Source organism: Leptonychotes weddellii, chromosome 5 (assembly GCF_054177405.1).
Source record: "Leptonychotes weddellii isolate Sample4059 chromosome 5, ASM5417740v2, whole genome shotgun sequence".
In the NCBI taxonomy this organism is placed as follows: domain Eukaryota; kingdom Metazoa; phylum Chordata; class Mammalia; order Carnivora; family Phocidae; genus Leptonychotes; species Leptonychotes weddellii.
The window spans coordinates 94,019,378-94,039,241 of record NC_138373.1 but is presented as its reverse complement, the minus strand read 5'-3'; the positions used below and the strand labels follow the sequence as shown (position 1 = coordinate 94,039,241).

Genomic DNA, 19,864 nt, shown 5'->3' with positions numbered 1-19,864 from the left:
AATGGGGAAAAACTGAGAGCTTTCCCCCCAAGGTCAGGAACATGGCAGGGATGTCCACTCCCACCACTGCTATTCAAGATAGTACTAGAAGTCCTAGCCACAGCAATCAGACAACAAAAAGAAATAAAAGGCATCCAAATCAACAAAGAAGAAGTCAAACTCTCACTCTTTGCAGATGATATGATACTTTAATCCAGATGTCCTAAACAGGTATATACAGAGCATTTCATTCAAAAACAATAGCATACACATTCCTCTCAACACATATTGGATATTTTCCATGATAGATTGTATTTTAGGCCAAAAAACAAGTCTTAATAAATTTAAGAAGACTGAAATCATATAAAACAAGTCTTAATAAATTTAAGAAGACTGAAATCATAATGTTATGAAAATAAAAATTACAAGAAGGAAACTGGAAAATTGATAAATATATGGAAATTAAACAACATGCTCCTAAACAATCAATGGCTGAAAAAAATAATCAAAAAGTATTTTTCAGTATCTTGACACAAATAAAAATGGAAATACAAAATACCTAAACTCTGGCATGCAGCAAAAACAGTTCTAAATGGGAAGTTTGTGTTGATAAGCACCTATATTAAGAAACAAGAAATATCTCAAACAACCTAACTTAATACCTCAAGAAACTAATAAACTGAACCTACAGTTAGAGAAGAATGTAAATAACAAAGATCAGAGTGGAAATAAATGAAACAGAAACTAAAAAGACACAGGAAAAAATTAATGAAACTAAGAGCTGGTTGTTTGAAAATATAAAAAAAATTGACAAACTGTTAGCTATCAAAAGGGAAAAAAGAGGACTCAAAATCAGAAATGAAAGAGATGTTATAACTGATAAAAGAAAAACAGATCATAAGAGACTACTAAGAACAATAAACCAATAAACTGAATGACCTAGAAGAAATTAGTAAAATTCCAAGAACATACAATCTCAGAATTATGTTCCGAGAACATAAAATTGAAAATATTAATACACCAGTTACTGGTAAAGAAAAACTTCCCAACAAGCAAAAGTCCAGAACCAATGGCTTCACTGGTGCATTCTATCAAACTACCAAACATTTAAAAAAGAATTACTATCAATCCTTATCAAACACTTCTAGAAAACAGAGGAGAAAGGAACACTTCCAAACCCATTTTATGAAGCCAGCATCACCCTGATAAGAAAACCAGAAAAGGACACTACAAGAAAATAAATTATAGGACAATATCCTTAATGAACACAGATTCAAAAATCCTTGAAAATATTAGCAAACTGTATTTAACAATACATTAAAAGGATTATATACCATGATCAAGTGGGATTTATTCTAGGATTATAAAGATGGTTCAACACTGAAGGATAAAAATCATATGATCATCTCAAAAATGCAGAAAAGCCATTTGACAAAATTCAACATCCATTCATGATTAAAACTTGCAACAAAAGAGATAGAGGGAACATACCTTGACAGAACAAAAACCATATATGTTCAGCCTATAGCTAACATCATACTCAAGAGTAAAATGCTGAAAGTTTTTCCTTTAAGATCAGAAACAACACAAGGATGTCTACTCTCACCACTTTTATTCAACATAATACTGGAAGTCCTAGTTAGAGCAATCAGGCAAGAAAAAAAAAAAAGGCATCCAAAACAGAAAGGAACAATTAAAATTACCTTCATTTGCAGATAACATAATACTATATATATAACATCCTGAACAGTCCACCAAAAAACTGTTAGAAATAATAAATAAATTCAGTAAAGTTTCAGGTTACATAATCAATACACAAAATCAGTTGCACTTCTATACACTAATAATGAACTATCAGAGAAATTAAGGAGATAATCCCATTTACAACTGCATCAAAAAGGATAAAATACCTAGGAATAAATTTAACCAAAGAGGTAAAAGATCTGTACACAGAAAACTGTAAGACACTGATGAAAGAAATTGAAGACACAAATAAATGGAAAGATAATCTGTGCTCATGAATTGGAAGGATTTATCTTGTTAAAATGTCCATACTAACCAAAGCAGATCCAATACAATCCCTATCAAAATTCCAGTGATACTTTTCACAGTAGAACAAATAATCCTAAAGTTTGTATGACCATAAAAAACCCTGAATAGCCAAGGCAATCTTGAGAAAGAACAACAAAGCAGGAAGCATCACCCTTCCTAATTTCAAACAACATTAGAAAGCTACAGTAATCGAGGGGTGCCTGGGTGGCTCAGTCATTAAGCATCTGCCTTTGGCTCAGGTCACGATCCCAGAGTCCTGGGATCGAGCCCCGCATCAGGCTCCCTGCTCTGCTGGAATCCTGCTTCTCCCTCTCCCACTCCCTCTGCTTGTGTTCCCTCTCTCGCTGTGTCTCTCTCTGTCAAATAAATAAATAAAATCTTTAAAAAAAAAAAAAAGAAAGCTACAGTAATCTGGGGCGCCTGGGTGGCTCAGTCATTTAAGCGTCTGCCTTCAGTTCAGGTCATGATCCAAGGGTCCTGGGATTATTGGGTCTAGCATTGTATTTGGCTCCCTGCTCAGCAGGGAGTCTGCTTCTCCCTCTGCCTCTCCCCACTGCTCGTGCTCACGCTCTCTTTCTCTAATAAATAAATATTTTTTTTTAAAAAGCTACAATAATCAAAACAGTATCGTACTGGCATAAAAACAGGCACTGACCAATGGAACATGATAGAAAGCTGAGAAGAAAATATACATACATAATGGCCAATTAATTTACAACAAAGGAGCCAAAAATGCACATTAGGGGAAAAACAGTCTCTTCAATAAATGGCACTAGGAAAACTGAACAGCTACATGCAAAAGGATGAAAGTGGACCCCTATCTTACACCATATACAAAAATTAACTTAAAATGGAATAAAGACTTGAACATAAGACCCGAAACCATAAAGCTGCTAGAAGAAACATAGGGGGTAAATGTCCTTGACATTGATCTTGACAATGATTTTTTTGGATTTGACACCAAAAACAAATGCAATCAAAGCAAAACTAAACAAGTGAGACTACATCAAACTAAAAAACCTCTACACAGCAAAGGAAACAATCAACAAAATGAAAAGGCAATCTACAGAATGGGAGTAAGTATTTGTAAACCATTTATCTGATAAGGGGTTAATATCCAAAATATGTAAAGAACTCATACAACTCAAAGCAAAATACCAACAATTTAATTAAACAATGGGCAGAGGAACAGAACAGACTTTTACCCAAAGAAGATATACAGATGGCCAACAGGTATACAGAAAGGTGCTCAATATCGTGAATCATCAAGAAAGTGCAAATCAAAACCCCAATGAGACAGCACCTCACATTTGTTAATATGGCTAATACCATAAAGGCAAGAAATAACAAGTACTGGCAAGGATGTGGAGAAAGGGAAACCCCTGTCTACTGCTAGTGGGAATGTAAACTGGTCAGCCATTATGGAAAACAGTGTAGCATATCCTCAAAAATTAAAAACAGAACTACCATATATGATCCAGCAACTCCACTCCTGGTAATTTTTCCAAAGGAAATGAAGAGAGTAACTCGAAGTGATTATCCTCACGCCCTTGTTCATTGCTATTATTTACAATACCTAAGACATGGAAATGAACCAAGTGTCCACAGATGGAAAAATGTATAAAGAAGATGTGGTATACATATGCAATAGAATATTATTCAGCTATATTAAAGAAGGAAATCCTGCCATTTGCAACAACATGAATGGACCTTGAGGGCGTTAATGCTAAGTGAAATAAGTTAGACAAAGAAAAACAAATACCATATAATCTCACTTACATGTGCAATCTAAAAAAAAATTAAAATTAAATACAAACTCATAGATTCAGAGAACAGATTGGTGTTTTCCAGAGGTGGGGTATAGGCAAAAGGGATGAAGGCATCAAAAAATACAAACTTTCAGTTATAAAATAAATAAGTCCTGGGGATGTAATGTATAGCATGGTGACTATAATTAGTAAAACTGTATTATATATTTGAAACTTGCTAAGAGAGTAGATCTTAAAAGTTCTCATCACAAGAAAAAACAGATTTTTAACTGTGGTATGGTAATGGATGTTAACTAGATCTATTCTGATGATTATTTCACAGTTTATACATTTATCAATCATTATGTTGTAGTACACGAGAAAGTAATAAATTGTTATATGTAATTAAATCTTAATAAAAATAATTATACTCCTCCAAGACCTTTTTCTTTCATATTCCCTTCCACAACCAACAAAAGGATCTTGGACCACCACTACTCTTTCCATTCCCTACTATCTGCCATCCAAGATGGAATTTTGTTTTTTTCTGTGTGCTTCTGCTTCTTCATTAATTCTGCCTCAGTAGCAACTACCTGTTCTGATTTTATGCAGCCAGTGGGCAGGCACAACTCTGCCTTTCTTCTACTCCTACCTCTTCTTCCTTTCCTCTTTTGACTCCTGCCTTGGTTGCTCTTGCAGAATTTAAGATTTTAACCAGGGTTTTCACTATACCTTTAGCCCTGCCCATACATCACAAATTAAAACTCCATGCTGATCTACCCAAAGAACTCCTCATAGCACTGGATTCCCTTCAGTCTCCACCAATGGGCTTATTTTCTTTTCTGACTTGCTCTAGCCATATTCAAACTGCCATAAATATAGTCAAACAGAGTTGTTTTTTTTTTTTAAGTATTCTAAACTGCTGACAATTCCTTCAAGAGAATATATCTATATTATTCTTTTTGGGAAAATAGAAGTTCCAGGAGTCATAGGACAGCATATTCCTCCTCCTTGAAAATTTATTTTTCTTTTCTACCATTCTTTTAGTAGAATTCCTCAAACCTGTCTAACAATTCATTCTGTCTCTTCTTCTGGCTTCTCTTCTACTACGCGTCCTCCAACTTTAAATGTTGTGGCTTCTCAGGACTCTTTGTTCTTGTTCTAAAATTTTCTCTTGGAAATCACGTATGTATACATAAATGTATTGAATTACAACCTATTCACTGAATACAAAAAGCCTCTTTCGACTGCAAGCTCTGTATATATAAATGGCTACGACACATCTTCATATATATCACAGATTTTTGAGAAAACTTCAATCAACCTCAACAGGTCAACACTTAACTAATATTCTCTTAGAAATCTCTCCCTCTGAATTAGAGTAATGCTAGGTATTAAAAATAAATCACAAAACATATAATGCTTAAACACAATTATTTCTTCCTCATGTAATAATCTAAAATAAGTTTTCCTAGTCAGTAGGTAATTTTCTTCTATCTAGTGATTTAGAGACTCAGTCCCTCCCACCTTGTGGCTGCAAACATTCCTTAGGGCTTCACTACCACCTAGCCCTCACAAGAAGGATAACACAGAGAAGGAATCTCCACTTTTTGTAGTGCATGAAAATAATGCACATCACTTCTGATAATATTCTATTATTGAGCCACATGGCCAAATTTAGATGAATGGAAGATTAGGGAAAGTGTTCCTTGGCAGGGTAGCCCTTTCATATTAATCATCATATCATCATTCTATAAAAGAGGGTACACATAAAATTTGGTGGAGAGTTAACCTTTTCTGCAACCTTCACTCATGTTTTCAATCTTGGTGAATGGCATCATCCCATCAACTACCCATTTACCCAAATCATAAATACAGATCTTTAATTTTTTCCTTCTCACTTAACTAATCATCAAGTTCTCTCAAATCTAGATCTTCTAAATCTCTGTGATAGCTCTTCCCTGTTTCCATCCTCACTGCCACTCCTCAACTTTTTAATACCCGGATGTTATCATATTCCTCTGCTAAAATTTTTTTAGTGGCTCTCTGTTTGGTGACAGGAAATTAACCTGTTATATATGATACAAGGTCTTTCATGACCTGGTCCTTTATAACATCCCCAATTATTTCTTGCTATCCCTCCACCCCTTATAATTTATACTGCAGTAGTAACAATAACAATAAGTAGAATGAAACAAATTACTTACAGTTTCTAAAACAAGCTTTATTCCTTCACCTCTTAGTTTCTATCTATATTGCTCCTTCTTCATAGGATGAAGGAAGTTTGTCCATTTGGTAAACTTACTGACCCCCAGATCAAAAGTTTTCTGCTCTATCACATCGTCCTCTGACTGCCCATGAAACTTAGAACTGCCTTTTTTATTATTTATTATTGAAGTATAACTGACATAAAGGATATTAGCCTCGGGTATATAGCATACTCATTTGACAATTCTATACATTACTCAATGCTCACTATAACTATAGTTACCATCTGTCATCATACATTATTACAATATTATTGACTATATTTCCTATGCTGTACTTTCCATTTCCATGACTTATTTTATTTTATATCTTATTTATTTTATAATCCTCTTCACCCATTTTGCCTAACCCCACCAACCTCCCCTCTGGCAACCATCAGTTTGTTCTCTGTATTTAAAAGTCTTGTTTTTTTTGGTTGTTCATTTTATTTTTTACATTCCACATAGAAGTGAAATCATATGGTATTTGTCTTTCTCTGATTTATTTCACTTAGCGTAATACTCTCTAGGTCCATCCATGTTGTCACAAATGGCAAGATCACATTCTTTTTTATGGCTGAGTAACATTCTACTGTGTGTGTGTATATGTGTGTACTCACACACATATATATACATACCACAATTTCCTATTCATTCATCTATTGATGGACACTTGGGTTGCTTCCATATCTTGGCCACTGTATGTAATGTTGCAATAAACATTGGGATGCATACATCTTTTCAAATTAGTATTTCTGTTTTTAAAACTTTTTGTTTTTAGATTTTATTTATTTGATAGAGTGAGCAAAGAGTGAGCACGAGCAGGGGGCACAGGCAGAGGGAGAAGCAGGCTCCCCACTGAGCAGGGAATCAGATGTGGGGCTCGATCCCAGGACACTGGGATCATAACCTGAGCCAAAGGCAGCCACTTAACTGACTGAGCCACCCAGGCACCCCATATTTCTGTTTTCTTTGGGTAAATACCCAGTAATGGAATTACTGGATTGTACAGTATTTCTATTTTTACTTTTTTAAGGAACTTCAATACTGATTTCCATAGTGGTTGCACCAATTTTTTTTCCTACCAACATGTTGGTGCCTGACCTTTTCAGAAGCATACCAAAAAGGAGTCATTTAGGGGTCCCTGTCTTAAATTATAAACAGCAGCCTTTTCAAATTTGGCTATTTTGCTCACAGCCCATGATAGAATGTGTAAGTAAACCAAACAGCTAAATGACTGGCTATTTGGATGAATTTGATATGTATTTTATGAAACTGCATTCTCTACAAAGCAGTAAAAAGTCCATCTTAGGTACCAGAAGGACCCAAGGATTGTGTAAATCAAAGAATATAAGTTTGTAATTCAAATTAATCTTTCAACAGCTAAAACTGAAGGGCGGGAACTCTCATAGGCAACTTTTAAATTTCTGCAGTTGAGGCTTCAGGGCAGGAAACCAGAAGTTTTGCACATATTGCTCATGAAAAAAATATTTTTAGGGAGTGCATTTTCAATATAAAAAATTAAAATTAATTCTCCACATCCTCACCAACACTTGTAACTTCTTGTCTTTTGGATACTGGCCATTCTGACTGGCATAAAGTAATACCTCATTGTGGTTCTGATTTGCATTTCCCTGATGATTAGTGATGTTGAGCATTTTTTCATGTGTTTTTTGGCCATCTGTTTGTCTTCTTTGGAAAAATGTCCATTCAGGTCCTCTGCTCATTTTTTAATCAGATTGTTTGCTTGCTTGGTGTTGAGTTGTATCAGTTCTTTATATATTTTGGACACTAACTCCTTATTGGACATATGTAATTTGTAAATATTTTCTCCCACTAAGTAGGTTGCCTTTTTATTTTGTTGGTGGTTTCCTTTGCTGTGCAAAAGCCTTTTATTTGGGTGTATTTTAGTTCATTTTCGCTTTTGTTTCCCTTGCCTGAGGAAACATAGCCATAAATATGTTGCTAAGGCTGAGAAGAACAAAACTGAAGGTATCACAATCCCAGATTTCAAGATATACTACAAAGCTACAGTAATCAAAACAGTATGGTACTGGCACAAAAACAGACACATAGATCAATGGAACAGGATAGAGAGACCAGAAATAAACCCACATCTATATGGTCAATTAATCTACAATAAAGGAGATAAGAATATAGAATGTGGAAGAGTCTTTCCAATAAATGATATTGGGAAAACTGGACACCTACATGCCAAAGAATAAAAACAGACCATTTTTCCTACACCATATATAAAAATGAACTCAAAATGGATTAAAGACCCAAATCTAAGAACTGAAACCATAAAACTCCTAAAAGAAAACTTAGAAGTGTCTTTTACTGAGTTCCAACTGCCTTTTGTAAAAACCCCAATTGGAGCAATTGTATCTAAATGCACTAGGTTTTTTGTTTGTTTCAGTCTAGCTACTAGGCTATAGCTTCCTAAAGATAGGTTCCATGTCCTTTCATCGCTGTACCTTTCATCATATTGTGCATAATAGAATGTAAGCATCAGAAGAACAAAAACTTATTTCACCACTGTAGGCACAGTGTCTAGCATATAAAAGACACAATAAATTCTATTAAATGAATTCATAATACGCATTCAATGCATATTTATTGAAGATAAAAACAGAAAACAGTGTAGTAGAAAATATAGTGTCAAATAAGAGTCTGAAGGGCTCAGTTGGTTGAGCATCAGCCTCTTGATTTCGGCTCAGGGTCTTGGGATCAAGCCCCACATCAGGCTTCCTGCTCAGTGGGGAGTCTGCTTGTCCCTCTACCTCTACCCTTCCCCTTGCTCTTTCTCTCTAAAATAAATTTAAAAATAATAAAATTTTTTAAAATAGTAAAGAGTCTGAATCCTGGTTTGAGCATGTTACTTTGAACAAGTTATTTAATCTCTCTGAACTTGAGTCTCTTTTGCACTGCAGACCTTACAGAATCAGGCTCTTATAGATTAGAAATGAAGTACATAAAGCTCCTAGCACAAAGCCTGCACTATTTTAACAATCACATGCCCTTATTATGAGCAGCAGTTACAACTTACATAACCAATGTTTATAGCTCTTTCAGTATTCTTAAACATATAACTATGTTGACCATAGCACATTGAAACCTAAATGTTTTCATCTTGGAAGAAATTTTATAGGACTTATAGAAAGAATTTTTAAAATATCTAGATTGGTTTGTCTTAAAGCATATTACAAGTTCTGAAAGGTGTTAATTTTATTTCTAAACCCAAGCTATAATTTCCCCAGAATAAAAAAAATATAACAAAGAAAAAGTATTAATCTCAGAAGAAATTTTTTTGATAAAAGCTAACTTTAAACCAAAGTAAACTGCCAATACTAATATATGACATAATAACAACTGACTTAATTGGAAAGATAATGGAAGATGTACTTTACCTCACCAAATCCAAAGTCCCACGATTGCTTAGAATGCAATTCTTCCAAAGAGATATTACCCCTAAGGATCATAAATAAGATGCTTTTAAAGTGTGCTTTATTTCCTGCTGAAAATTATTATTCTAAATTATGGTTTCCAAAGTTGGCTTCAGATCAGAATTATAAGGGAAGATTTTTGAAAAACAAAGATTCATAAGCTCCAACCTAAAGAACTTATTTATTACGTGTGGATCAAACTTGGTATTTTTAATTTTAAAAAGTCACCCCCCTCAAGTGATGTGAACCTGCAGCCAGACTTGGGAACCATGTTCTAAATCCCTTTCATAAAGTAAATTTTAAAATTCAAGGCCTACCATGTTGTTTTTCATTCACAACTTTCTGAGTATTTGGGAATTTGACAACAAAGCAGCTAATTTATTGATTTTATTAAATAAGTTGTTAATCTGTATTTTAATTAATTTGTTGTGCCAATCCCATAAAAATAGCATCTATATACTCTTTTTATAGATATTGTAAATATTTCCATAAGAAAGTACTTTCGGGTGCCTGGGTGGCTCAGTTGGTTAAGCGACTGCCTTCGGCTCAGGTCATGATCCTGGAGTCCCGGGATCGAGTCCCGCATTGGGCTCCCTGCTCGGCAGGGAGTCTGCTTCTCCCTCTGACCCTCCCCCCTCTCATGTGCTCTCTCTCTCATTCTCTCTCTGTCAAATAAATAAATAAAATCCTAAAAAAAAAAGAAAGTACTTTCAAAATAAAAATATATTCTAGTTCATGATTTTCAGTTACCAAGATCTGACTAAATCACAATTATTACCAAGAAAGTTTGGGCTATTCTGAAACCAGAAATTTTGTTTAATTCCCTATAAAAACAGTCCCATAAAATGTTAATATGCTTATGCCATTACAGTTGAATTCTATCACTCTCTTGCTCTGATTCTATACTAACCAAACAACCTTCCCATGGAGAGCTGAGCCAAAAGTTAGAAAATATGCTTACCATGCAAGTAAGCATTCCTATACATGTGACTCTTCTATTTCTTACTGTAAATTAATAAACTGCATTCTGGTGAGTATGTAAGTCAGTTTTCTCAAACCTAATTAATACTAAGATTCCAGTTATTTTTGCAATAGCAAATATAGGCACCATACTCTCAAATAAGGTGATTTTACCAAGATTCTGACAGCTGAGAAGCCATCCTTGAGGCTGGTCTACCCACCCCCAGAGAGCAATATGCCTATTCACTTTTCATCAATTCCAACATTCAACATGCATTATACTAATAGATCCTGATTTGCATTCCCCAGATTTACCTAAAAACTTACATATGATTCACTGGATATTTCTGGCTTCCATTCTGTGGTGTCTTCTCTTGGTAATCACTTTTAAATTTTCCTTTAAAAATAAAAGTATGCACTGAACTCAAAACCTTAACAGAGACTATCTGTTTTTTAATTTGAAGCTTACAAACCACATAGAATAAAATTACTGATCCAAAAAGTCATGTAATAGAATGTCATTCTGTTTCTAATTTCCTGTTCTTACACACACACACACACACACACACACACACACACACAAATTGAAAACAAAAAATCCCAAAAGATTATGTTTTCCATGTATAACACTTACCTTTTTTTTCAAAGCTGGCTGCATAACAATCCTTTTCAAAAGATGTACTAAGAGTATTTCTTTCATTACTGTGGTACTCTTTTTGATACCTCTTGTTTGGCTGACACTTTTCTGGATAACTTGTTTTATTAAAAGTAGAATTACTAAGAGTCAACACTGGATCTGTAAAAATTCTTCTAACGCATCTATCAGTTGAATCATTTTTATCAGAACTTGTGATTGCACAAATATCTCCCATACTGTCATAACCACACTTGTCAAAGGTTTTCTTTATCCTCTGTTGATCTATGCTTAATAAATTGATGACATTTTCACTAATAAAAGAGTTACAATTCTCTGATATAAGGCTGGCTTTTGGCTGGTTCACACTTTCAAAAAAATTTGAAAGCTCTCTTCTATTTTCTCCCCAAATATGTTGTACTGACTGTTTTTCAGTAATGAAGTCTGACTGTCTTTGCTCATCCATGCTTCCACATTCTTCACCCATAACCACAACAGGTCTTTCAGTAAGGAAATTCCTATTGCCTGGACTTGAAGATAAATAAAAACATATTTAGCAAGAAAAACATACAGCATTTTCATTTCAAAACAATTAAATTCTTAGAGAACATACTGAGTAACTACTAATATTTACCTAGACTAGGTTTTAATTTTTTTAATTTAAATTGCTTTGGGTAGAATTTTGGGTAGAATATTGCTTTGGATCGAAATTTATCTAATGTACTCTTCTAGTACCTTAGTGAGTATAAAAATAATCTACACTTAGTTCAGTATTTCAAAATGAAAAATTAGCATGGGTTCAATTTACTGTTATATTAAAACAAAAACCTATAGTCTGTCTTGTCTTCTATAATAAGATCTAGTGAATAACCTAGACAATTACTGTGTGTAGCTCTGCTTCATTTAACCAGAGAAAGATATTTAAAGACTGTGAAGAGGAAAATTATCCTGTTTTAAAATCAAATAGTCATGAGAATATCATAACAGATTTTTCTCAACCTAACAACTCTGAAGTTCCCAAGGCAGAAAAATGTGATCCAAATGCATATATAATAAAGCCATGATATAAAATAAATTAGATGAAAAGGTTAGACTAGATAAATTTTAAGTTCCTTTTTAACTCTACTTTATGTCCAACTTGTATCAAATGAAAGCTATCATAGGACATAATTAGAAATCAAGATATTTCAAATTTTGTTGTCACTGACTACCAACAAATTTACTTGGGGGTTGGGATGTTCCAGAGACTGGAGGTACCAAAGAAATTTAGAAAAGAAATATAAGCCACTAGAATTCTGAAAGATTTTCCAATTTTATTTTTTAAGTTATTTATTAAATACCTAATAAGCAGGTACACTTGTTGTGTTCCAGACACTATGCCATGTGTTGTGGACAGAGAAATAAAAGAATTCAATTTGCCATTAAGGAGAGAGAGATGTTTTACCCATGAATGTTCACAGATCATGATCCTACACTGTTAATCAACACAGGTCTCATTGGTGTTTTGGGCAACATAATGCGATAATATTATACCAAAAGGCATAACCTATAGTATGCAATAATATACAACATTAACACCAGAGAAATTTTTATTACTCTAAAAAAATAAATGTAAAGAAAGACTTTCTATGTATATTAAACAGACATTTAATGTATGCCTATTATGTGGCAGGGAAACAATACAGCTTATATTCTAGTTAAGGAAAAAAATAATTAACCATTAATAAGTACAAAGGATAAAAGAAATACAGAAATAAACAAATAAAAAGGATAATTACACTGCCTTTATAGATGCTACAAGATCATGTGATGGGATAACCTGTGTTAGAAGTCCTGTATCAGATAGTCTGGTCAGAAAAGTCCTTAGTAAGGAAGTGATAAATAAGTAAAAGACACAGAATGGCTAAACATGTGAAGAAAGGAGTAAGCATATTCCAAAGGAATAGAATAATAAGCACAAATGCAAAATTTGCCACACATTTGAGGAACAAAAAAACGAACAGGGGTGCCTGGGTGGCTCAGTCAGTTAAGCATCTGCCTCTGGCTCAGGTCACAATCCCAGAGTCCTGGGATGGAGCCCCAAGTTGGGTTCCCTCCTCAGTGGGGAGTCTGCTTCTCCCTCTGCCCCGCCCCCCCAGCTTGTGCTCTCTTTCACTCTCTCTCTCAAATAAAATCTTAAAAAAAAAAAAAGAAAGACTGAATAGAATCAGTGAAGGAAAACCTATGAAAATCTATGACCTAAGTCTTAAAAGGCCCAGATTATACAGAACTTAATATTTTTAATTCAAGCATAATTAATATACAGTGTTATATTAATTTCAGGTATACAACATAATGACTCAATAATTCTATGCATTATTCAGTGCTCATCATGATATGTGTACTCTTAATCCCCTTCACCTATTTCACTCACCCCCACCCACCCACCTCCCCTCTGGTAACCACCAGTTTGTTCTCTAAATAAAGCATCTGGTCTTTTGTCTCTTTCTTCTTTGTTCATTTGTTTTTAAATTCCACAAGAGTGAAATCATATGGTATTTGCCTTTCTCTGACTAACTTGTTTCACTAACCATTATACTATCTAGATCCATTCATGTTGTTGCAAATGGCAAGATATCATTCTTTTTTATGGCTGAGTAATATTCCAGTCTGTGTATATATATGTGTGTGTGTGTGTGTGTGTGTGTATCTTCTTTACCCACTATGGATGGACACTTGAGTTGGTTCCATAATTTAGCCCTTGTAAATAATGCTGCAATAAACAAAGGGGTGCATACATCTTTTTGAATTAGTGTTTTAATTTTCTTTGGATACCTGGTAGTGGAATTACTCGGTCATATGAATAGAGCTTTATTTTTTTAAAAGAACAATAAGAAGTACTGAAAGGTTCTAAATACAAAAGTAAAACTGACTTGCTTTTTGCCTTGAAAAATATCAGTTTGATTGCTAGGTGAATACGTTTCAAAACTTCCAACTGGCCAATACAAAGCAAGAGGAACTAGACTTACCCTCCTGACTGACACAATTAAAAAACTGGACAAAATATATGAGATAAAAGTTTTCATACATGGACCATCAGGTAGAACAGGATAATGATTTTTTTTTTTTTAAAGATTTTATTTATTTTTTGACAGAGAGAGAGACAGCAAGAGAGGGAACACAAGCAGGGGGAGTGGGGGAGGGAGACATAGGCTCCCTGCAGAGCAGGGAGCCTGATGCTGGGCTCGATCCCAGTACCCTGGGATCATGACCTGAGCTGAAGGCAGACGCTTAATGACTGAGCTACCCAGGTGCCCCCAGGATAATGATTCTTGAGAAAGAAAGCAAATGAGGTGAACTCCATGATTGGTCCTAGCTTACTGCCTGCAGAAAATATACAAGCCACAGAATATAAAGGGACAACCCAGTTAGAGCTCACAGATCCCTTTGTTGAGAAAACAGAGCTGGGGGTTCAGAAAGAATACAGAGGATAGAGTTCACAGGGCAGATTATCACTAGGAGAGTGCTTCAATGAGAGAGCACTCTAGAGATCTACGGCGAGTTCTCAAATCTTCAGCTAAGTACTGATCAGCACATGCATATGAAGAAATAATGCCCAAGGCTGGAGGTAGGGAGGAGGATAAAATATCTAACAGGATAAGATGGAACAAGTCCAGGAACTCACATACAGATGGGAAAATTTTGTGTTCCCATCAACCAGAGTGGAAAACCTCGTAATTCAAAAGGAATCACAGAGTATTCAAAGGGTATATTGCCTCAGCAGAGGGTGAAATTAACCAAAAACTAAAGGTATATCTAGTCCTGCCTAACAAAATTTAAAGCAAGCCTCAATAAGATCATAGTATTTCCAAATAACTAAACTGTATCTAGAACAAAGCTTAGGATGATTTATAGGGATACAAAAATATCCAGACACCAAAAAGATGAAAATTCAGAATTTATAGAATCCAAACAAAATTACCAGGAATACAAAGAAACAGAAAGTACAACCCATAATGAGAAGGAAAATCAATTATTAGAAACAGACCAAGAAATGACACAAATGATAGTATTTGTAGACATCGATATTAAAAAAGTCATCGTGCCTATATTCCCTATATTCAAGAAGATAGAGGAAAGACTGAGCATGTTGAAATAAATGCATGGAATATATAAAGAAAAGTTGAATGAAACTTACAGCAATGAAAAATATACTGAACAGATTTATGAGCAGATGAGACATCAAAGAAGATACAACTAGTGATTTTGAAGATAAAGCAATATAATCTATATAAGGTGAAACACACAGAAAGAAAAAATACTAAAAATAGATGAACAAAGCATCAGTAAACTGGGACACAACTTCAAGTGGACTAATTTAATGTAATCTGAGTCCTCAAAGAGGAAAAAGGAATCAGAAAAAATATTTTAAAAATTAATGGCTGAACTAAAAAAAAAAAAAAAATTAATGGCTGAACTGTTTCCAAATTTGATAAAAACAGTAAGTCCACAGATTTAAGAAGCTCCACACAGCCAAAACACAAGAAGTGGAAAGAAAATGAACATCCTAATTAATGGATAAAAATCCATGGTAGAAGGTGCATGACAGAGAATCCATGATAGAAAAATCTTAAAAACAGAAAAATTATATATTATATATACAGATACTAAGATAAAAATGACAGCAAATTTCTAGTTAGAAACAATGCAAGTCAAAAGACATCTTTCAAAAAGAGTACAATAAAGACAAATACACAAAAGATAAAAAGAATGAATCACCAGCAGAACTATACTAGAAGAAATTTTAAAGTCTTTAGAATTGAAGGAAAATGTCACCAGATGAAATTCTAGATCTACACAAAATCATCGAGACCACCAAAAATGGTAAATTTGTGCTTAAATATAAAAAATATGTTTTCTAATAACTCTCTTTAAAAAGAGCAATAATGTATTATTGGATCTGTAACATATATAGAAATAAAATATATGAACATACACAAAGGCCAGAATGGAGAAATGAAAGCATACTATTATGTTATTATACTATATGTGAAGTTGTATAACTTGAAGACAGACTGTGATAAATTAAAATATATACTATAAACTAAAGCAACCACTGAAAAACAAACAGTTATAAGTAATAAGCCAACAAAAGGGGTAAATTAAGTCATAAAAAACACTAAAACGAAATAAAGGCAGATGAAGAGGAAAAGGAAACATTATATGGGACAAATAAAAAACAAGAGAACAAATTTAGGGGCACCTAGGTGGCTCATTCAGTTAAGCACCTGCCTTTGGCTCAGGTTATGATCCCAGAGTCCTGGGATCAAGTCCCACATCGGGCTTCCTGTTAAGTGGAGAGTCTGCTTCTCCCTCTCCCTCAGCCTCTCATGAGAGAACTCATGTGCTCTCTCGCTCGCTCTGTCTCGCTCTCAAATAAATATCTTTTTAAAAAATTTAAAAAAACAAGAGAACAGACTTAAATCCAACCATATCAATTACCACATTAAATATAAACCATACTCTTGACCATAATACAAGTCTTAATAAATTTGAAAGGATTCAAATCATACAAAGGATATTTCCTATCCACAATGGTATTAATTTAGAAAGATACAGGAATGCCTTAGGATTTCTAGGAACCAAACAACAAATTTCTAAATAACTCATGGATTGAAAAAGAAATTAAAAGAAAAATTAGGAACACTTTCAACTGAATGAAAATTAAAACATCAAAATTTGTAGGATGCAGCAAAAGGAGCAGTTAATGGACAATTTATAGTGTGAAAACACCTATATTAGAAAAGAAAAATGACCTCAAAGCAATGACCTCAGCTTTCACCCTGAGACAATAGAAAAAAACTAAATTAAATACAAAGGAAGAGGCAAAAGGAAATAAAGAGCAGAATTCAATGAAATAAAAAATAGAAAATAAATATGCGAAACTAGAAGATGATTCTGGGAGAAGATAAATAAAATTAGTGAGTCTCTATATCATAATGACCAGGGGGAAAAAAGGTAAAAAGATATATGTACTCCAATGTTCACTGAAGCATTATTTATAATAGCCAAGATATGGAAACAACCTAAGTGTCCATCAATGATAAATAAATGGATAAGGAAGATGTGGTGTGTGTGTGTCTGTAATGGAATACTACTAACTATAAAAAAGAATGAGAGGAAGAGGCAAGATGGCAGAAGAGTAGGGGACCTCATTTCATCAGGTCCCTCAAATTTAGCTGGATATCTATCAAACCATTCTGAACATCCACAAAATCAGCCTGAGATATAAGAAAATATATCTGGAACCCTAAAAGCAGAAAAGCGAGGGCTTTTTGTAAGGTAGGATGTATGGAGTATTGGAATGTGGAGAAGTACTGGAAGATAAATGGAGGAAGGAGGGAGCCTCCATAAGCTGGCTACTGGAAAGTGGTATAACACTGGAGCACAAAATCAGAACCCTTAGAATTCTGTTCCAGTGAGAGATATCCCTTTGTGAAAGGGGCTCGGGGGATGAAAAGGGCAGAATTCTAGGTGGGTCATTGTGGTCTCAGGATCCCAGGAGACACAGAATGAACAGGGGTGTATCAAACAGTAGAGTGCCCAAGCAGGGGACTGAGGAAACGAGTTATGGTCAGAGAGCCCAGGAGGGACTCTCAGCTCCGGTCACCATAAACCACAAGCCCGGACCGTTAGGAGACCACTCTTGGCCTGAGCACCCTGAGAAGGACTGGAACGTGTGGGCTGTTTACCATCCCCTGGGAGGGGCGAAGAGGCTGCACCCACAACTGGGCAAAAGCTCTCAGGGCCCTGGAAAGGACAGCCGTAACCTGGGAGCAGTGACGGTTCCCTGGGACTACACCCTAGGAGGACAGCAGTGGGCACATACCACAGGAGTCTGCGGAGTTTGGCACACACAGAAGTGGAGACTGTTTGACCCAGAGGGTTTATTGAAGAGGGGGGACTGGGATCTTGAGGGTCTGGGCCGGAGATCCAGCACGGCTATTTTTGCTCTGACCCTCTGAAGAGGGCGGAAAGCCTCCAGGAAACAAAAGCCACAAAGATGACCAGCTTACATTGAGCCCATTCCTCTGACAAGGGGAGGTGCAACTTGGCCCAGGCAAAGACCACTGAGAAATAGCAAAACAGGCCCTCCCCCAGAAGACAGACTGGAAGAACAGCTGTACTACAACTGTATGGATTCCACAAAACTGTGAAACTCCAGTGCCAGGAGAAAATAGTATATTGAGCTCCAGGTGTTTCCTCATGACTTATCTTTCAGTCTAAAATTTTCCATTTCTTTTTTTTTTTACCTTTTTCCCATTTCAACTAGATTCTTATTTTACCAACTTATGGTTTTAAGTTGCTTTTTAACTTATTTTTTTGCATCTACATTTTATAGATATATGCTTCATTTTAGTCTTTTTTTCACTCTACTCAATTGTATTTGTGAATATATATTTAACATTTATAATTTTTATATTTATAATTATATTTATATTCTATATTTATAATTACATAATTTATTTTATATATATATATATATATATATATATATATATATATATATATATATATATAAGCTTTCCTTTCTTTGGAATTTTGGGATGTGGTGTCTTCTAACACACAGACCAAAATTCAATCAGGAACAAGTAGATCACCCTGCTTTGTCCACCCTGCGAGAGTATAGTCTCTTCCCCTCCCCACCCCCTTGTTCTGTTTTGTTTCTTTTGGTTTTGTTTGCTTTTTCTGTTGTGGCTTCTGACCACTTCAGATTTGTCTAGTGTGTATTTTGCTTCGGTCGTGGTTGATATTTTGGACTCTACTCATTCGCTTACCCATTCTTCTCTGGGCAAAATGACTAGAAGGAGGAATTCACAACAAAAGAAAGAACCAGAGGCAATGTTCTCTGACACAGAGCTAATCGATGTGGATATAAGTAAAATATCAGAGATGGAATTCAAGATAGCAATTATAAAGTTAATAGCTAGGCTTGAGAAAAGCAAAAATGACAGTACAAAATCTCTAAGGGCAGAAATGAGATCTAATCAGGCCAAATTTAAAAATGCTATGAATGAGATACAGTCTACATTGGATGCTCTAACAGCTAGGGTCAGTGAGGCAAAGGAAGGAAGTTGAGCAAAAGAGAGAAAGACAACTCAAAGCCCATGAAGAAAGGCTTTGAGAATTTAACGATGCCTTGAAACAAACCAATGTCAGAATTATTGGGATCCCAGAGGGGGTGGAGAGAGAGATAGAGGGCTAAAAGGTATATTCGAGCAAATTATGGCTGAGAATTTCCCTAATCTGGGGAAGGAAACAAGCACTCATGTCCAAGAGGCAAAGAGGACCCCTCCCAAAATCAACAAAAATAGATCAATACCCCAACATATAATAGTGAAGCTTGTAAATCCTGTGGGGGAGGGGGGGAAGCTATCCTGAGAATAGCTAGGGAGAGGAGGTTCCTTATATACGGAGTGAAGAACATCAGAATAACATCAGACCTATCCACAGAAACCTGGCAGGCCAGAAAGGGCCAGCGAGATATATTCAGGGTACTAAATGAGAAGAACATGCAGCAAGGCTGTCATTCAGAATGGAAGGAAAGAGAGAGAGCTCCCAGGACAGACAGAAACTGAAAGAATATGTGATCACCAAGGCAGCCCTGCAAGGAATATTAAATGGGATACTGTAAGTGAAGAAAGACCCCAAGAGTAATATAGACCATAAAGAAACAGAGACAGATCTACAGAAACAGGGACTTCACAGGCAATACAATAGCATTAAATTCATATCTGTCAATAGTTACTCTGAATGTAA

The 19,864-nt window shown here is 35.1% G+C and overlaps 1 protein-coding gene across 1 annotated transcript in view; it reads right to left on the bottom strand.

Moving 5' to 3' along the window:
* The window catches only part of REDIC1 (regulator of DNA class I crossover intermediates 1), a 57,827-nt gene that overhangs the window by 9,098 nt on the left and 28,865 nt on the right, over positions 1-19,864 (bottom strand). The window contains exons 7-9 of the mRNA XM_081818950.1: positions 11,066-11,595; positions 10,759-10,828; positions 9,436-9,496 (exon numbers count right to left, since the gene is read on the bottom strand). Coding sequence (XP_081675076.1) covers positions 9,436-9,496; positions 10,759-10,828; positions 11,066-11,595 — 661 coding nt within the window. The remainder of the gene's footprint in view (positions 1-9,435; positions 9,497-10,758; positions 10,829-11,065; positions 11,596-19,864) is intronic.